We start from the raw sequence: 14,807 nt of genomic DNA on the forward strand, positions 1-14,807 counted from the left end.
AAATTTGACTTTAAAAAATTATTTGAACCGGATAAAGTATGTTTCCATGTAGGCTCTAGAATATGGTCCAATAAACCAACATGTCTAAATATGGTCCAGAACCATATATATTTCCTTACAATAAAGTTTATCATCACCATGAACCAAAAAAAAAAGGAAAGGAAAGAAAGAAAGGCACTTCAAATCTGCTTCCATAAGACCATAACAAATATACAATTCCTAGAGACCCAGAGAACAAAACTTCTAGAGAAAGAAACAAAAATTTGGCGCCAAGGAAGTGGCGGAGAGAAACGGCAAACCCAAGAGCCCCACACACCAGTGGACACAACACACAAAGGGAAAGGCACAGCCAGCCGTCGCCGTCGCCGTCGCCGTCGCGTCGCCACTCCTCCTCCTCTTTAGATATTCCCCCAATTTGCCATTGTTTACCAGCCAACTTGGAGTTGCAAAAGCCAGTAGCGCTATAGCTCGGTCTCCATCCGGTGTCACCCACCGTCTCCGACCCTTCCCTTCTCTCCTCGCCTTTTCCTGTGTGCCAAGCGACGCGTCATTGGTTGGTTGGTTTTGCTGGTTTGGCCAGCTTGTTGATTAGCGCTAATCTGCTAACCCCCCACCTCTAATTAGTATCATTTGCCGCTGACCTAGCCATGTGCAGCAGCGACAGCATCAGCGGCAGATTAGTTTAATTATGGGTAATCTACTGCTGATCTTATCCCCTAAACCGAATATTACAGCAGTCGTTAGGCTTAGGAAGGGCTTGTAGATTACTTATATAGTAGATTGGTTGGTTAATCTTGGGATGGTAGATATGTTTTTTTTGAACGGAAGATGGTAGATATGTGATCTAGTACGTCTCGAGCTTAATTTGTTAGTTAAGTGTGTGCGCGGCAGTTGGAGCTTTGGCTAGCTCTTGAGTAGAACTTTCTTTTTTTTAGTAGAACTTTCTTTAATTTTTGTTTCTGCCAATGGGTGTTCGCGATGGGATTCTCCTAACGTGTGGTACGTACTGTTCGTGGCATTGCTTGTAAAACACGAAGTAGGTCAGGTGCTTTTGAATTATTTTTTTGAAGTGTGGGGAAGATTCGATCCAACGGTTTGGCATAGGTCTTTGGATTAAAAGTTGAAGCTAATTTTGAATATATTTTTCCTAAAAATAATTCAAAAGAGAGCCAGGCAGGCAATGGAAGTGGCGAAGGAACACCCAACATTAATAATCCTCAGACCAAAGTTAAAATTTAAACCAGCTTCGGATTTTAAGCCAAAACCGTGCCAGGCATATTTTGATTTGTCCTTTTTAACGCCTGATGATTTGGACAAGTCGATGGAAATGGAAGATGGTCAACCCGTCAGATGACTAACGGAGAAATGTTTTTTTGCTCAGCTGCAAATCGCGAATTAATTAGAGACGTTGAAACTTAGTAATTGAAAGCTACAGGTCGATTAGGAATAGGATCATGCAAATATTATCGATTCCTCGTAATAAAGGCAACGGCAACGATGAGGTTATGCCTTCGCGGGATTGGGCCAGCTCGGCGCCTCCGAATGGTTCAGTTGACCTAACGATTCTTATCGCCACAGGACACGTCCATGTCAGGATCAGGTTCAGAGGAGAGAACGGAATTTTCTTTTTTTTTTTTTCGTCACCCGTCCTTGTCTTAATCACCTATACTTGGAAAATAGCATGATGTCACAAATTGAAAAAAATGCGCCCCATTTAACTTTTGAGATTTGTTAACTTGTGTTCGTTTCTGGGTTAAGCTGCCATGGTTTAACAGATAGTGTGACGTTTAGATGGAAAATTCTAGCTATATGCGCCCTTCAGTCCCTGTAAGACCTTATTTAATGTCGAGATACATAGTTAGAAATAAGATCTTTTACGAACAGAGGGCAGCTAATGCTGCAATCTCGGTTCACAACCCTTTGAAACTTTATTGAAGATACTGTCACATTGCGAAACTGTCGCTGGCTGTGAAATGCTACATGTGTACAGCACTAATCATCTGCTGATCGGATTGTCTTCATCATACAATACAGTGCTCAATAATAGTAATCCCACAAACCTGTGCATGGTTCCTTTACATGAGAGCCGAGAGCCTCTGCCTCACTCGGTCGAGGCTCAAGACCAAAGGGCAACAGAGCTATTCCGCCACCGTTTCAGAAAGTCTGCGATGCAGTGTTCTGAAAGATCAACTCCTAGAACACGGATATCAAGTCCTCAATTTGATCCAAGTGAAAATGCTTCTTCTTCAGCCTCCTGCGGCGAGTGTTGCTTGCCCTGCCAAACAATGTCCTTTTTAATCAGCTATCTAGGCAACAAAAACTAGAAATAAGAGTGAAGGTCTGCATATCACTAGCTTCAGTCAGACTTTGTAATGTGATCATTTCTAGTAAAAGAAATGGGGGCCTTTACAGGCTCTAGTTCAAAAAAAAAAATCACTAGCTTCAGTGAGCATTACGAACAGGGGCAACCAATGAGCGTTGTGAACAATTGAAGCGTTATCGATCACTGCACTCACCAATACTGGTTGTGAAACACCACATTGTCCGCAGGTACATGCTTCCCATCATCGTTTCTATTCCACTGGTAGATAGCATGAGTCCTGTTTTTCAGTTGCAAGATCGAATGACCATAACTAGCCTCCCTGAATGCAGAGTAGTCTGGCTGTGGATCACTGAACCTGCAACACCGTGATTTTGAACAATGAGTGAACCGTAGGAGTGCGTAAACAACAATATTACAAATAGTATGTTTTCCGCTATAAATTCATTTGCCTTTACCTTGAAGCAAGCCCTTCCTGGTTGCCTCCATCACCAACTGTTATGTACACAGGAGCAGATTTGTCTGGCACTGGATATCGATTACCCGATGTTATGTTGTAGTTGATGTTAGAGATACGATACTGCAAACATAGACATATAGAAAGGTACTTACGAGGAAACAAAAATCAAAGTTCAGAGCTCTTCGACTAGAAATGAAATAACAGGCTAGCATAATTTCTTCTGGTCAATTCTCAAAATATAACTTTACGAGATTCAGACCAAATTCAGCTCTTTTTTTTTAATATCAAAGAAGCTTGTGCCAAAGAATTAAGTAAATATTTACCGATCTCTCATAAGCATGCACATGCCCTGCAAATACCAAGTCAACCTTGTACTTCACAAACCATTTCTCAAAAGCAGCCCTCATACTCTCACCCTCCATGTAATGTGCTTCATTGCTGTTGTACATGGGAGAATGCATGAGAACAATAAGCCAAGGAGTCTTCTCTCTATCCACATGCTTCAATTCATACTTCAACCAGGTCCATTGAGGAGTGTATTTTACTGGTAAACATCAGAGATAAGCTTATAAGGCATACAACAAAATATTCAATGAAAAGAATCATCCAACTATCAAATCATACATGCATCACATAATCACTTCTAAATATAGTAGATGATGGTCAGGATATTACGCCAATGAAAAAAAGATACTAGTAGATCTGCACTCATTCAAGGGAGCATCCATGCCTGTCCCCACACAATGTTACAGGTTTCAAACAGCTGGAACGCGGAACCTTGCATTATTAGTAGTTTCAAACTTTCAATCAAACCAGAGAAGACTTTATGTTTCTATCCATCCGCATCAGAGATAAAGAATATCGTCATACTCACATTTGGATCAGTAAGAAGACAAGAAGACAGTAACACGATAATTTCTTTTGTCTAAGAAGTGCTACTTTTGCCCCTCCTTGACTTGGAATTTTGAACTACGTGAAGCACTTGGAACTCCCAAGTCACTATCACCACCACAGCCGCCACCACTAAATCTGGTGGTTTGTACAGACTTAATGGCATATACAAAACAAAGCAAGTCAGAGAAAGGATCTTTATCTTACCGAATGGAGAATAGCTAGAAAGCACAATGATATGAGCAGATGCACGTCTGACTGCATACCACATAGGAGAACTGCTCTTTGATGCCAAATATGGAGTGTGACATCTATGCAGATATGGCTTAAATGTAGAAGTTTCTCCCTGAAAACATAAATACGAATGCGGTCAGGGTTAAAGAAAGACAACTATGTCAGCTAGTTAAAATGCTCAGGTGGAACTGCAGTGTTATTCTGAACAATGGATAAGTTATTACTCCCTCAGTCCCATTTTAAGTGCAATCATGAGTTTCCTCGTCCAACTTTGATCGTCCGCCTTATTTGAATTTTTTTTATAATTAGTATTTTTGTTGTTATGAGATGATAAAACATGAATAATATTTTACTTGTGACTTATGGTTTTTAATTTTTTCAAAAAATTTTCAAATAAGACGGACGATCAAAGTTGGCGCGGAAAACCATGGCTGCACTTAAAATGAGACGGACGGAGTAGCTTATAAGCACAGATCCTTGTCAGTGTGTAAATCCACGTACAGCCAGCTATAAGAAAAAATAAACTAATACAAAGATCTATAGATCACATATCTATTTTCTTCAGTATTATTTGCCTGTAATTGTCCTCTTCTGAACATGCTAAAGCAAGGAAAAATCCAAAAAAGTTGGGAGTTTACAAAATGTCGAGAAATCACTACTTCCAATCAGAGGAATATGTGGTAAAAAAAAACAACTGGTGTATAGATGAGAAGAATGTTAACATACCAGATCAGGCCTGTATTCAATTTCATGGTTACCAGCGCTCCAAATCCATGGTTGATAAGCGGTACTACGTTCCACAAGCCGCCCCCAAGAATCCCAACGAACACCATCATTATGTTGATATCTATCAGCATATGACAAATCCCCAACAAATAAAACAGTTTGACCTTCGCTTTTCTCATAATGTTGAAGGGTTGAGAGGGAATTAAATGTCTGCCCCAGATCACCTAGCAAAGCACAGCCAGAAGACTTTAGTATCAACAAGCTCGGACACTATAACCATATCTTGACATAGTGGTTCTTTCCATGAAGTCATTGATCCCCATTTTTTCCGTTCATGTATTCCCTTATCCTAAAGCTAGGATGTTTGACAAGAACAGAGGATGTGTTTCCAGTCCTTCTGATAGTATAATCTTGTTGAGATCTATCTTATATGACTCATGCAACCTAGGTAAAATCCTAGAAGAGATGTTGCAGAGATCCAAAGTAATTCGATGACACATGCTGTTAACAAAAAAATACTTGAGAAAACAAAAGACGAACCAATTATGCCAAATGTGTATGATGCATCTGGATCAATTGCTGGAGGAGTTTCAAACCAAAATTCTCGAGCTGAATCTCCACTTCCAATCTTATAATAATATTTGGTGTTATACTGCAAAACAATATAGTAATTTTATATATTTACAATTTTAAATTGGAACTAACAACAAAATAATGTGCACACAGAGTATTTTGTTAATGCATCATACTAGAATAGTAGAACTATTCCACAGAACTAAGAAAGTGTGTGAAAATAATTTGTGCAGGTGAGCATCGTGTTTCAACATGATAACCTTACTCAATTGAAATTTGACGAAGAAAAGTTCTCTGTCAAATCAAATTTGTGCATAATAACTCTAAGTTTACAGCTAAAGTAGATCATTATGGAATTATAAGTGAGAAGGTTGTGTGATAGTTACTTAGAATATGTCTAAGCTGTTTACAAAGGAAACATGATGTTGTAGGTTATTCTATTTTAGTATTTTGCATGGGTAAACATAATGTTGGACAAATATTTCTACAATTGTATGCAAGTATAAAATGCAAAGCCTAAACGATATGAAGAAAATGAAGTCTAGTACCTCAAGACCATCAACAAGGCAATGGTGAATATATCCAGATTTATAGTCGTAAAAGGTATAATTTGTTACTGTTCCTTCCACTCTCTGATCATACTGGTGCTCATTTTTACCATAGAGCACCTCACTTGTCCCAGGTTCTGCTACAGTAACCCATGATACTATAACAGCTTTTCCATTATAGTCACCTTGAGTGATATGAACCTGGCAGCAGACCAATCAATTAAAACACCGTCGATTCATTGCAATGAACTGATCTGGCAGAAGAGTTTAGATACCTGCTGTGGCGCATTGTAGCCGTTTGGAACCGCAAACCATTCGCTTTCTAGAGGTATATCAGTCGATGGGTACTCCGTACGCACGTAAGAGCTCGTGCGGCCACAGGAGACGCCATTGACAAGGCACAGAAGAACATGTAACAGTAACAACGCAAATCTCCAGCCCATCACTGATGCAGAACACTACCGATCCCCGTTTTGAACCTGTTACATGTTCAATTGAGACCAAAACAAACACCTATGAGATATTGAGATTCATACGAGTATGACCACAGAAAATACTCGAAATGAGGGATTAAACGTTTTTTTAAAAAAATAAAAAAATTGTGCACATGAATCAGCCACATGGCTATGGTGTGTCGTCCTGGACCTCCCTGGTACAACCAGCAGAGATTCGTACAGAATAAACACGAACAGCTATGGCGCTGTACTACCAGAGGGCACCCAATCCAAGCACACCCCAAGTTCGGATGGATCTTCAATCCACGCCTCGCGCCCGCTCACCAAGCGAAGCGCGGAGGAGGAAGAAACGAATACCTGATTCGAACCTCCCGAGACGGACGCGCCGGTGGAATGGGGGCCGCGCCGCCGCGCCGCCTCGCCGGCGAAGACGACGGAGAGGATGGCGAGCGGGAGAGAAGCCCACCACCCACCAGCGGAGGCGAGGAGTGAAGGCGGCGTAGCAAAGCTGACACCTCACGGAAGCAAACTCTGTAGTACAAGTATACCGCACGGCTCGTCTACTACGGTGGTGGCGAGAAAATGGAGGAGAAAGCGTAGGATCGCAGAGGATCTACTGATTCGAAGTCGAGACGAGGAGGAGGATGATTCGAAGCGAAGCTGGAAAAAGGGTGGGAGGATTCGCTTACCGTGCAGGGGAGGGGATCGTCTCGCGCTGGGTTGGGGACGGAGACAGAGAGAGAGGATCATGTTTGGTGTTACGAGACGGCTGTTAGTTGGGACCTTTCCTACTTAGCGCATAATTAATTAAATATTAGTTATTTTTTAGAAAAAATAGATTAATATAAATTTTATGAAACAACTTTCTTATATATTTTTTAAAAAATATATCGCTTAACAGTTTGAAAAACGTGTGCGCAGAAAGAAGAGAGATGGGTTGGAAAATAAATAACATAGTAGTGTGATTGGTAGTATCTTCATTTTTCAGTTCGAGTTGCTAGTTTTCCTCGTTTGCGAGATGGGTTGGATGGATGGTTTTGTTTCCGTGGTTGTTGATGGTTTTGTACCGGACACACTGAAATATCTAAATATCTGTTACTACTTCCGTCCATGGAAGTAGTAGCAATTAATGATCGTTTTAAAATCATTTAGCTCAAAAGATGTCTAATTTATAATTTTAGAATTAAATTTCTATAATCATATTATTTTATCGGTTGTGTGTCAATCTCTTATCTTTAAAGCTTTGATGTATTACTAATTTCTTTACGAAATCACTCGAATAGTTTTCCTATGTAATCAACTTGTAGCAGTGTATTAACTTAAGATTTCAATAGATATTTATAAAATTATGGCAGGCATTAGTTACTGTTGTTTGGTTGGTATACTGAGGTTGTCAATATTTATAATAATTGTATGCCTTAACTTATCTACAGTTTTGGCCAATGAAATAAAACCACAATTTGGCTAGCAAAAGGCAATCACACACGCGCTTGTTTGAGTCATGATGGAATTGGAATCTATAGGATGAATTGTGCTACCGCTCTAGTTATACTTATGATATGGCAAGATGATGGAATTTGCTTCAACCTAACAAACCTTAAGTCACCGCCATACCGCTCCTTTCAAGTGATGGTAGGGTATTGTGGAGTATTTTTCCTTTCCTTTTTTCAGCCTGCTCCTCCAGTTTTCCTCCGTTTGCAATACAGGTTGGATGGACGGTTTGCTTTTGTGGTTGTTGATGGTTTTTTTTACTGAAATACCCTCTCCATCCAAAAAAAAAAAAAACTTAGGTTTCCGCGTCTAATGTTTGACCGTCCATCTTATTTGAAAAAAATTAAAAACATAAGTCATGCATAAAATATTATTCATGTTTTATCATTTAACAATAATAATAACACCAATCATAAAAAAAAATTATATAAGACGGACGGTTAAACGTTGGACACGGAAACCCAAGAATTGAGTCTTTTTGGGATGGATGGAGTATTTGGTAGCAATTAATGATATAATTTTAAAAGTAATCAATTCAAGAATTGCCTAACATATAATTAATTACAGTTTAAAATTTTCTATTGTCAAATTATTTGTCACATATCCTATTTTACTATAAAGTTATTCCCCACTAACTCCTTAAGCTTAACATGCAAAGATGCCACATCATCATCCACTAACAAGATGCCACATCATCATTCACTAATTAACAAGACGCCACATCATCATCCACTAACAATCATCATGTTTAAACATCGTGCAAACATGCTATATCTTTATAGTTTTTATAATTTAGGAGCTTTTCAAATACAAACATGTTAAATTATCATACAACATAATTCACATAATGTTTCAATGTATATCTTTATTATGTTTTATGATATCCTATATAAGTCCTCATTTAGTTAGTGCTTAAATGATTAATCTATGGTCCAAATTATCTTTCTCCTTTTTCCTCTAATTAAGTCGTATCACATTAATTGTTTTTAGCCTTTAGATGATTAATCTACGGTCCAAACTATCTCCCTACTTTTCTTCTTCCATAAAGTCATACCACCTTACTTTTTACGTTTGAATCACCATTCTACTATTTAAGTTTAAATTATCATAAACCACATTAATTTACTTAATCTGATGTTATCTAGTTATCTTGCACGTTATTTTTTTTATCATACTAAATTCCCGCAGCAATGCGCGGGGTTTCACCTAGTATTGTTTATATCGATGGCATGTGCATCAGCCTCGATGTGTTGTTAGTATCATGATAAAACCACACGAATGCTTTCTCGTGCGAACAGCTCACAAGATGTGTATTAACTTTGAATAAACAAGGCTTTCAATATATTTTAACAAAATTTATGGTTATTAGTTACTCCTACTAAGTATTGGAAGTATATGGATCTCGACACACCACGATACCAAATCTGGAGGATTGTTTGATTCATTGATTGGCATATTGAGGTTATGTTTTGGCTACCAAAGGCCAATCACATCGCACTTGTTTGAGCCAATCATGGAATCTAGATTTAAAAAGATAAACCAAATAGGCAAAATCTAAACCGAGAAGCCTATCGGTTTAGCGTTAACCAGCGACAAACCAATTTGTGAGAAGAACTGCTACATGTGCTGGCGTGCATGCTTGTTTTTCCTCTTAGACATGCATGTCTTTTCCTTCCTTCTTATAAAGTTTTCTCTCAAATTACTTATCCGATCTACAATCCGATTACACCATTGTATTCGTTACAATTAAATCTTCACAACAAGATCTTACATGATTATATTACGATGAAAAAATATTTATATTTGTAAATTACTTTTGTTATATACATAAGTTACTTTTATCATATATATAAGTTACTTTTAGATTTGACTAAGTTACTTCTTAGACATATAAAAGTAAATTCAATAAAGTCTAAAAGTAATTTACATATATTATAAAAGTATCTTAAAACAAAATGGAAACATACTATTGCATTTTTTTCAAGTTGAAAGGAAACACTAGATGGAGTACAAACCAGCTACCACTAGTTGTGTAGTCACGTCCAATGAAAAAAAAATGAATGCATTAAAGTTACTTTATTTTTGTTATAAGTTACTTTTATAATATATGTAAATTACTTAAGCTTTATTGAATTTACTTTTATATGTCGAAGAAGTAATTTAGTGAAATCTAAAAGTAATTTAGATATATTATAAAAGTAATTTATAATTTTTCATCAAAATATAATCATGTGAGCTCTTGTTATAAAGATTTAATTGTTACGAACATAACGGTGTAATCGGATCGTAGATTGGATGAGTAGTTTAAGAGAAAATTTTATTTGAAGTATAGGTGGAATATGATCTCTCATAGATGGAGTGGTAGCTGATTTAAACAAACCAGCTACCATTAGCTGTGTAGTCACGTCCAACCAAATAGATTTAGTATTTTTATATTTGAGAAAGTAGCTTATGACATGGCAAGATGATGCAATATATTTTGTCCGTTAAACCTAACAAACTTTGAAGTCACTGCCATACCGCTCCCCTACCGTCATCGGCATGGGTGGAAATCAGGCCAGCTTCATATGCCTCCATCAAAATCGATTTATTTATCCTTTTATCATATGGAGCTGTTCTTTTAACAATCTAAGGAGAAAACGGCGTAAAATCTAATTTTCGTTCGGCAATAAACAACTTTGATTTTCTAAAGTCAGCGTAACTTATCTAGCTAGATTCTTCGTAATGAGACTTATTTACTTGAACTCAAATCTTAGACTTTCATGGCTAATTATTTTTTAAGTAGTAGGACTTTGCTAGTATTAAGATATGCTACATATATATCTTGACATCTCAATTATTAAAACCGTTATAATTTGACTCTAAAGATAGTATTCATAGTGGTATTGATGTGAATACGAGCTGCGTTAGCAAATACCATTATAAATACTATCTTGTGAGTCAATTACATTGGTTTTAACAGTTAAGGATCAAGATATCCGTATTACGGTTGAGGGGCGTGAATTAGATTTAACCTATATATCGGGGAGTCTAGGTGGACTTATTCCAAGTAATAAACCCCACAAAATGGAAGCTCGCGAAGCCCACAAGCCGCAGGAAAGCCCGCGACGAGAATACCAAACCAAATCCACCAAGTCCAAGGGGATCTCTCTCTCGCCTCGCCTCGCCTCGCCTCGTCTAGTTGAGCAGCCGCGACGAGCACGGCGGCGACGACGACCTCCGCCGCGACGATGGCCGCGCGCCTCCTCCTCCTCGTACTTTTCGCCGTCGTGGCAGCGCGCGTAGGCGCAGCGGCGGCCTATCAGCCCGGGTATGTCCCCCCCTCGCCGCGCCACCCCCAATCTCGTTTTGCTCCGTGATCCAATCCAAATCGACCGCGAGTTGACCACGGCTCTCGCTTTGGTGGTTCTCCAGATCTGCTGAGGGGCACACGATCGCGGGCCGCATCAAGATCGATGGTTAGTCTCCGGCTATTCTCACCCTATGGCTCGAGTGAATTCCGTGGAGCTTTTGTGCCAGATGCGTGCATTGAGGTTGTTGTTGTGCTCGGATCGTTGGGGATCGTACTCGTGTAGCTTAGGTGCATCAGATATCTTTGTGTGTCAGGGTTGTTTGGGGATAAAAGCCTTTTTTAACATTCGATTTCATAGTTGGCTATGGTCAATTTGCTGGAATTATTTTCGAGATCTGCCGATTAAAGTGTCCCTAACTTTGTACTTAAGGTAGTGACTAACGAGATTTGATACACTATTTATCGAGCTCATCTAGTTCCGTCTTAGCGCAAGCCAGCGCTAGCCAACTTTGTTAGCTATCGACTACTTAGCAGCTTTGAGGGTTTGTTAATTTAGTTAGTGATTTTTCAGGCACTCGTGGAATTCATTGCATTTGTGCAAGCTGTTTTTCAGATCATGCACTGATACAGTTCGATGAGCCCCTGGTTTTGGTTACTTAGTCTCATGGGGTTTGCTTAGATGACAGTTGGTATTCGTATTGACTGATTTTAGCTGAGCTTTCATTGGTCAGGGGGTATTTGATTATGAATATCTGATGATTTTAGCTATGTTTTACAAGAGTTTGAAAGTGAGCTTTCGTGGAATTTTGAATTGCAAAAACCGTGTGTTGTACTGTTGTGATTGCCATCATAGTTTATCCGGCACTTTTTGTTTCTAGGACGAGTCTCTACCTGCGTTACAACATGTTCGATAGATATGTTGGCAACTTGGCATGAGCATTGAAGCCCACGTTTCCCAACCATGCTTATTGAAATAATTCAGACCACAATAATAAATGGCTGCTGTATAGTGTTTCAGACCGCTTTTAACTTTTACATTTTCTCTTGCTGAAAACATTGTTAGCTTGTGGATAGAACCATGGGTTTTTCAGTGCTGGATATTTCATGTGAACTCAGATTGTCAAGGCAAGTCTTAGTTTTCTTTGCACTCAGGGATCTTGCATTTGCTCCTTATCTGGAATTAAGTTTCCATACCCGTGAAGCCAAATTGTACTAATTATTATAATGATAACCAGTTGATGTCGTTTTTTTTTTCTGTTTTATGTGCTTATAGCTGCAAGTGCAATTGCAAAGGGCTTTGGTCTTCCAGCCAAGACATCAAACACAAAAGTGATACTTAACGGTGGTCAGAGGGTTACATTTGCCAGGCCAGATGGCTACTTTGCATTGTATCCTGCAAAATCTGCAAAACCATATGTTTACAACCTTTCAGCTCCATTTTGAGTTCCCGGATTAGGGAAATTAGTCATTTTTCATTAAATTTAATTAGCCTGCTCTATTGTTGGATGTCTCATATCTTACATTTCCTATCTGTTATGGGTAGCCTTATTCCTGAAAATTAGATATAGCCTCTGGGTTGCTAATAGAAATAAATCTAGCTCTGTTGTTGTAGTATTCTTGTTTGTTATTTTTTTTCCAATGTTTCCTTGTGGGCAGCAATGCCACAATGTTAGAAGAGCATACTATGTTGCTTTTTGTTCCTCCTTGACATGATATGCTTAAGCCACAATGTGCCAGCTGGTACTCATTTAATTGAGGTCTCCTCATTGGGCTACTTATTTTCACCAGTAAGTGTTCATTAGTCATTTTTTTTTCTGTAACATGGGTTAAATGGGCATCAAGATTCATTCTCTATTATGCTGGGTGATAGGTTCGGGTAGACATCAGTGCCAGGAATCCTGGGCACATTCAAGCAGCATTGACTGAAAACAGAAGAGTTCTAAATGAGCTTGTGTTGGAACCTCTCAGAGAAGAGCAATACTACGAGGTGACTAATACTAACCTCATGTTTCTTATTTCTTCAGTACTTTCTATTGTATAATATTTAATAAGCAGTCAATTTCCCCCCTTCTTTTTCCTAGAAAAGGGAGCCTTTCTCCATTATGTCACTTTTGAAGAGCCCTATGGGTATGATGCTTGGTTTTATGGTCATAATGGTCTTCGTTATGCCCAAAATGATGGAGAACATAGGTATGCTGCACACTTTTAGCCTTTTATGTCCAAATTTGAGTTATAATGTAATAGTTATTACACTATATTTTGTGCCCACAAGTAGCAGCTATGCAGAACAGGATTCAAGCCCAATAGACATTTTGCACCATGTAGCTCGTATCATACTTTTGCAGAAAGATATTACATTTAATTGTGTTGTTCATTCCACATCTCTCATTCTGTTCCATTGGTTGTAAATTTAGGCCCCGTTCTTTTCTGCTTACTCATCAGATTATTGTCGCATATTATTTGCTCCACGCAGCTGTGGAGCCAAGGCCCAGCGAACCTAGTCTGGTGCCGGGGCTCCACCGCATGCAGCATACAAGCATGACATATTATAGTTACCTAATTACGTTGCTTTTCTGTATCTAATCAAGAACAAATCAGCCATGCAAAGACAAAGTAGCAAGGCGATATAATTAATACCCACACCATCACTGTAGTTAGGATGCAAGATAATGGTAAAAAGCATATATTTGGTAAAAGTGCCTTTTTGTTTTTAAATTAGCTTGTATTTGTGTATATTTTTAGTTGCCATTGTCTACTCCTGTTATGTACCTTCTCAGTTTTTTATTTACAGTTCGTTGCTTCATTCTATGATATGTTTTTACAGTGGTTCCTTTCTTGAGCTCCTTGAGCAAAACATTTGTGGGTTAGCTGTTTGTTTCTTTAATCAGCTTCGCATTTTACAAAATATTTATGTACTGCTGACATGAAAGGGCTGAAAGAGCTTATGTTATTTGGTGATATGAATGATGTATATATTTTTAATAAATGTTACCTTATAATACTTGTTGATATTATGTATGTATTCTACCTGACTGTCTCTGTTTTACACTTGAAGATCCCGAGGAGATAAAGCAAGCTCAAGAACAAATGAGGAACTCCCCTGTTCCATCCTTCTCTGGCCTATTAGCAAGAGCAAACAGCTAGACATACTACACGGGGATACTGCATGGTTTAAGTTAAGTTTATGATGGGATGAAGAGCAGTACTGAACACCACACTTGAATAGAATCTTTCCCTAGCACAAGGTGGAAACTCTTTCTCCATTTTTATTGTACTTTAAGATGTAATAGGTTTGTGGGGGTAGAACCTTCTGAATCTAACTGAAGTAGCGATGCATTATTGAATTATTATAGCCCAGACTGAGTTAAGTGTGTTGAATTTTGGATGTTCGTATATTTCACGCCTTGTTGAATCAACTATAGCTATACTCATACTTGATGTTGACCTGCTATTAGTCACATGACGTTATGATGTACTCTCGACTTGATAAACATTAGGCCATGTCCATATGCAGGTGACTCAAATTGCTTGCTTGCTCTTCACTTGATTAACATGTCTACGTATCTGTCTATACTACAACTCTTGCCAGATTTTAAGCCGAAAGAAAGCTGGAAACCAATTATTTGATTGAAATCCTGCTTAATTTGACACTTGTGTAGCATACTAGGCTAGTAGCATGTGGCCACCAGATGGGACATGTTCCACTAGAGTACAATCCATGCATACTCTCAGAGTCTCACTACATACCTTCACACAACTGGTCACACTCAAGTCACAACCATGGGAAATTTTGTGCTCTCCAATGGCCTGAAAAAGA

At 38.6% G+C, this 14,807-nt stretch overlaps 2 protein-coding genes across 3 annotated transcripts; one reads left to right on the forward strand and one right to left on the reverse strand.

Annotated features, from left to right (window-relative positions):
- Window positions 1-1,905: 1,905 nt before the first annotated feature.
- LOC4341643 (phosphoenolpyruvate phosphatase) lies at window positions 1,906-6,941 on the reverse strand. Of its 2 annotated transcripts, none has more exons than XM_015788504.3 (10): window positions 6,897-6,941; window positions 6,028-6,231; window positions 5,753-5,953; window positions 5,172-5,283; window positions 4,632-4,855; window positions 3,879-4,017; window positions 3,104-3,324; window positions 2,779-2,900; window positions 2,517-2,678; window positions 1,906-2,275 (listed from the first exon to the last, which is right to left on the reverse strand). In XM_015788504.3, exons 2-10 carry the CDS (start codon window positions 6,193-6,195, stop codon window positions 2,194-2,196), a joined length of 1,431 nt encoding a protein of 476 aa, XP_015643990.1. In that variant the 5' UTR covers window positions 6,196-6,231; window positions 6,897-6,941; the 3' UTR covers window positions 1,906-2,193. The 2 variants fall into 2 exon arrangements, with proteins under 2 accessions (XP_015643990.1, XP_015643989.1); XM_015788503.3 differs by having other exon boundaries at window positions 6,565-6,941.
- A 3,849-nt stretch (window positions 6,942-10,790) lies between these two features.
- LOC4341644 (ER membrane protein complex subunit 7 homolog) lies at window positions 10,791-14,406 on the forward strand. Its single transcript, XM_015788610.3, has 7 exons — window positions 10,791-11,008; window positions 11,113-11,156; window positions 12,264-12,378; window positions 12,714-12,777; window positions 12,861-12,977; window positions 13,072-13,180; window positions 14,046-14,406. The coding sequence occupies exons 1-7, from the start codon at window positions 10,929-10,931 to the stop codon at window positions 14,132-14,134; spliced, it is 618 nt and encodes a 205-aa protein (XP_015644096.1). The 5' UTR covers window positions 10,791-10,928; the 3' UTR covers window positions 14,135-14,406.
- The last annotated feature ends 401 nt before the right edge of the window (window positions 14,407-14,807 follow it).

Source organism: Oryza sativa, chromosome 6 (assembly GCF_034140825.1).
Source record: "Oryza sativa Japonica Group chromosome 6, ASM3414082v1".
Lineage (NCBI taxonomy): Eukaryota > Viridiplantae > Streptophyta > Magnoliopsida > Poales > Poaceae > Oryza > Oryza sativa.